The sequence below is a fragment of the Populus alba genome, chromosome 6 (genome assembly GCF_005239225.2).
Source record: "Populus alba chromosome 6, ASM523922v2, whole genome shotgun sequence".
Taxonomy (NCBI): Eukaryota; Viridiplantae; Streptophyta; class Magnoliopsida; order Malpighiales; family Salicaceae; genus Populus; species Populus alba.
The window spans coordinates 18,151,764-18,155,623 of NC_133289.1; the positions used below are offsets into that span (position 1 = coordinate 18,151,764).

The 3,860-nt window shown below is 33.9% G+C and overlaps 1 protein-coding gene across 2 annotated transcripts; it reads right to left on the reverse strand.

The window, feature by feature from the left end:
* Positions 1–773: 773 nt before the first annotated feature.
* LOC118043869 (uncharacterized) lies at positions 774–3,860 on the reverse strand. 2 transcript variants are annotated; one of them, XM_035051968.2, is made up of 8 exons: positions 3,558–3,852; positions 3,398–3,448; positions 3,098–3,149; positions 2,949–3,007; positions 2,771–2,816; positions 1,196–1,348; positions 919–950; positions 774–808 (listed from the first exon to the last, which is right to left on the reverse strand). In XM_035051968.2, the coding sequence occupies exons 1-6, from the start codon at positions 3,681–3,683 to the stop codon at positions 1,206–1,208; spliced, it is 477 nt and encodes a 158-aa protein (XP_034907859.1). In that variant the 5' UTR covers positions 3,684–3,852; the 3' UTR covers positions 774–808; positions 919–950; positions 1,196–1,205. The 2 variants fall into 2 exon arrangements, with proteins under 2 accessions (XP_034907859.1, XP_073265915.1); XM_073409814.1 differs by having other exon boundaries at positions 774–950; positions 2,955–3,007; positions 3,558–3,860.

Sequence of the window (3,860 nt, forward strand, 5' to 3'; positions counted from 1 at the left end):
AAAAAAAAATAACAAGGACTACCTCTATTTTTTTTTTCCGGTCTTCGTTAAATTTAGTTTTTTTAAAAATAAATTTTGCTTTTTAATTAAATTAATTTTATTGGTTTCAACCTCAGAAATTTAAGTAGACATGTACTGAGCTTCTTAATTTGACAAAAATTAACCTGAATTTACGAGGTACTCTTAGACTTAGTTTTTTCTTTCTAAAAAGTGTTTTTTTTTTTTTTTTCATCCAACAACATTTTATTTATTTATTTATTTTTATTCTTTCCATATGATTTTTATATGGTTTTGAAAGTAAAAGGATTATCTGGATTCTTTTTCAAGATTCTAACTTTTTAAAAACAGAATTTTATTTATTTAATTAAATTAAATAAAGATGCTCGTTTCTTAGTTCTTTATCTTTTTTTTCTTTTTTTTTTTATTTTGGCAAAAATTGAACCTGATATTTGTGTAGTTGAAACTGAAACGAAATTGAAGTTTTTCACACTAGAAACAAAAGAGTTTTGTTTTTTTCTTGTGTTAAATGTCATCTCTATTATTTTAAATTTTTTTAAACTATAACCTAAAATTCTAGTTCATTACATCAATGATCAATCTTTAATTTAACTCCAGAATGTTATTTTGATACTTCAAATATATGAGAGCATGGCAAGCGGGAAAAAAATTCTCATCAAATAAAACCATGCTAATATAACTTATGAGGATGAAATTATATTAAAAAAAAAAAAAAAAAAAAAAAAAAAAAAAACTGTAAAAATGAACAGTGTAGGTCACGGAGAAATTATAAGGATGCCCAAACGGTCATCTGCACTTTTTCAAAAGAACAAACTCTTATAGTACATTGTATAATAATATAATGTGCATTCCAAAGCTTGTAAAGTAATAGTTGTTATCCCTATATTTGACAACTTATACCATTATATGACAGTCGTCCATGTTGATAACATCTGCCATCCAAACAAAAAGAATTTGTTAACAATACCTTTACAATCAAAATGGTTGGAAGAGCACCCCAGAAGCATCTTGAAACAATATTTATCGCTCATGAATTGATTTTAGCATGGCAACTTTAATACTAAAAAATGCAGAAATGTAAAAGTCAGAAATTACAGCATCTACAAATTCATGCATCCATTCACACAATTGAACCTGCTTACAAAATTGAGGAAAGTAAATTCTGTAGTACGTGCACCTGCAAGACATCATCTGAGCTTTTCTTGCTGAGCTCGGGAAGTATAGGACTCTTCAATATGTCGGGTGAGGAGTGAAATCCCATAATGAGAGGCACTTGAGGAAGCATAATAGGATGTCACAGTAAGTTGAGCAAACTTTGGAAGCACATAACCTACAAATTTATAATTAAACACGCAATTCAATGTATGTAAATTGTAGAAAACATAAGAATACATGTAAATCTAACTCAAGAAAGCAAATCAGCAAACGAAAATACACGGTCAAGATGATGAAGTGCTTTAGTATAAGATGTTTGTTTTATCAATCATGTCATTATACATTAAAAAAAAAAAAAAAAACACTAATGTGGAGTTTAAACACTTCCATAAACATGTTTTAGTCAACAAGACATGGAAAGAAAACGTCGAACATGCGAGAAATTGAATAACAGTCCTTATTTGTATTAATAAGATACATTGTACAATACACCCCCTTAAAAAATGCTCTGAGAGCACCTAGTAGTAGCCAGTTAGAAGACTACGCACCTAGGCAGTCTAGTACCTGCCAAGGAATCTAGTACGGACTACAAATGCTTCACTAACCCTGTCACATACCTTTGACCCAAAACTGTTAGGAACTTCCTCTCGTACTTGTCCAAATCCAAGAAGCTAACCTTTAGGGATCCCACAACTGTGAGGAAGTTGGAAACTCATTCAGCTCAAATAGTACAATTACCCTCTTAAGTTTCTTATTTCACCATGCTATGGCTACCTGTTACTGCCTCAGATGATGAAACTTCCACAAGATTGATAGAGTCACATCAGCCTAGTCCTCTCATTTCTCATTAAGTGACATGCTATTGCAGCAAGAAGCCACGGGTTTGGCCCCATTTGGGCTCTCAAGCCAACCTCCCTATGATCCATAAGCCAGCAACTAATTGGATTGCATTGAGACTCTTCAAGTTCATACTTTCATGAGCTGTATGGAACATTTCTCTATATTTTCCCTGGTTCCATTGTTACAGCATGCCTTACACAATCGATCAGATCATATAGATCATTAAACTCTTTAGCTTGAATTACAATAAACCATTAGCATTTACTTGACACCTAAATGTTTGCAATTTTTGTCTTTACTTTTCTTTTTTGAAACTGAAATTCTTTGAATTGTTTGGTTCACTGGGACTAACTGATCCTTTGATTGATATGGCTGTTATTGCCCATCACAGTATCAAGCACTTGAGGGGCAACTGAGAATTAGTATATGTTAGAAGAGAAAAGATACGAGGAAAAGAACAATATTTTATTTTCAAGAAATAGTATGTGGAGGGTAATATGGCAACATAAAAACGTTTGAGTTCCTGAACTCATTTCCATTTTCAGAAAATGGTTATAGGAATGTGACTTCTAGAAGTCACTACCAAACTGGGCATTGGAGTCTTAGTTCAGCGTATAACCTGAAGCACCCCCTCCCCCCCAATAAAAAAATAATAATAATAAGATAAAATTGTAGAATCAAGGCAACCCACTTATCCATTTCATGCTAAGAAAAAATGTTGCAATAAATCAATCACAGTAACAGAGGTTACGCCTACCTCCAAATGCAGCACTGGCAGCCGAAACAGCAAGCAGTGGAGGAAGCTGTGAGTAAACAACGCATTAACAAACTGAGTAAGCGTGTCATGATTCATTGATATTTGCCAAAAACAAGTGGCAGGCATAATGTAGTAAAAAGATTCAAAAAGCAAAAACAAATAAGGATAATAGATGTATCCCGACTAGGAAAGGAAGCCACTTTGGTCCCTTCAATCGATTCTGAAGGAATGGAATCCCTGAAATAAAAGAGCGTACTTAAAACCATGAACTGCACTAAGCGAAAACAACAGCAAAATTCACCAAGACGAGGGATTTTGAATTGTTACCGGTATTGAAACCATGAACTGCACTAAGCATTCCACCAATACCCGAGCCAGCCTATTCAATTCAATGACGAGAAAAAGAGATTTAAATTAAATCATCAGCTATAATAATTCTAGAAAATACATTAAGGATTCGAAGTTTTCCTATATAAAATCCTCAAACTCAACTTATCTCGAAAAGTAAAAAACAGAAAAGAAAATTAAACGAGCATGAAAACAACTAATGGAGTTAATTAAACAGAAATCGAGCAAAAAATTGAAAATTGGATGAAACAGAAATTCAAAAAAAAAAAAAAAACTGACCACAGCGGTTGCGTCATGTAAAATAGAGGTAATGGTCCATTCTCCCTTTGCCTGCACCGAAAAAGAAAAAACAGTTGCAAATCAGGGGGTTGTTTACGTTTTTTTACATCATTGAAAGAAGAAGGGGAAAAGGAGAGAGAGATTGGAGATGAGTAGGTACACAAATAGGGTTTAAGAGAGAAAGACAGCGAGGGCAGCGAGGGGAACCGAGTCCAGGTTTGATAGTAGGATCGTGATAGAGATTTCCGGTTCTTAATTTCTGCTCGTATACCTCTCTAGTCCCCATTGATCCACCACCAATTTGTAGCCTCACTCTCACCAAAATAAGACGCTCGCTCGCTGCACTCTGCAATTCAAAACCTACATACAACAGAGAGAGCAAAAATCAAAAGCCCAACACATAAATTGGCCCATCTAGTTTTATAATTGGTTCATGCTACATTGCTACTGCTTGCCGAGGAGA

Excerpts from the sequence above, each read along its gene's own strand:
- LOC118043869 (XM_035051968.2), bottom strand. The coding sequence starts at position 3,683 with ATGGGGACTAGAGAGGTATACGAGCAGAAATTAAGAACCGGAAATCTC. Across the intron at positions 3,008-3,097 it reads AGTTCATGGTTTCAATACCG|GGATTCCATTCCTTCAGAAT; the intron begins GTAACAATTCAA and ends CTTTTATTTCAG. Across the intron at positions 2,817-2,948 it reads GGCTTCCTTTCCTAGTCGGG|CTTCCTCCACTGCTTGCTGT; the intron begins ATACATCTATTA and ends GTTTACTCACAG.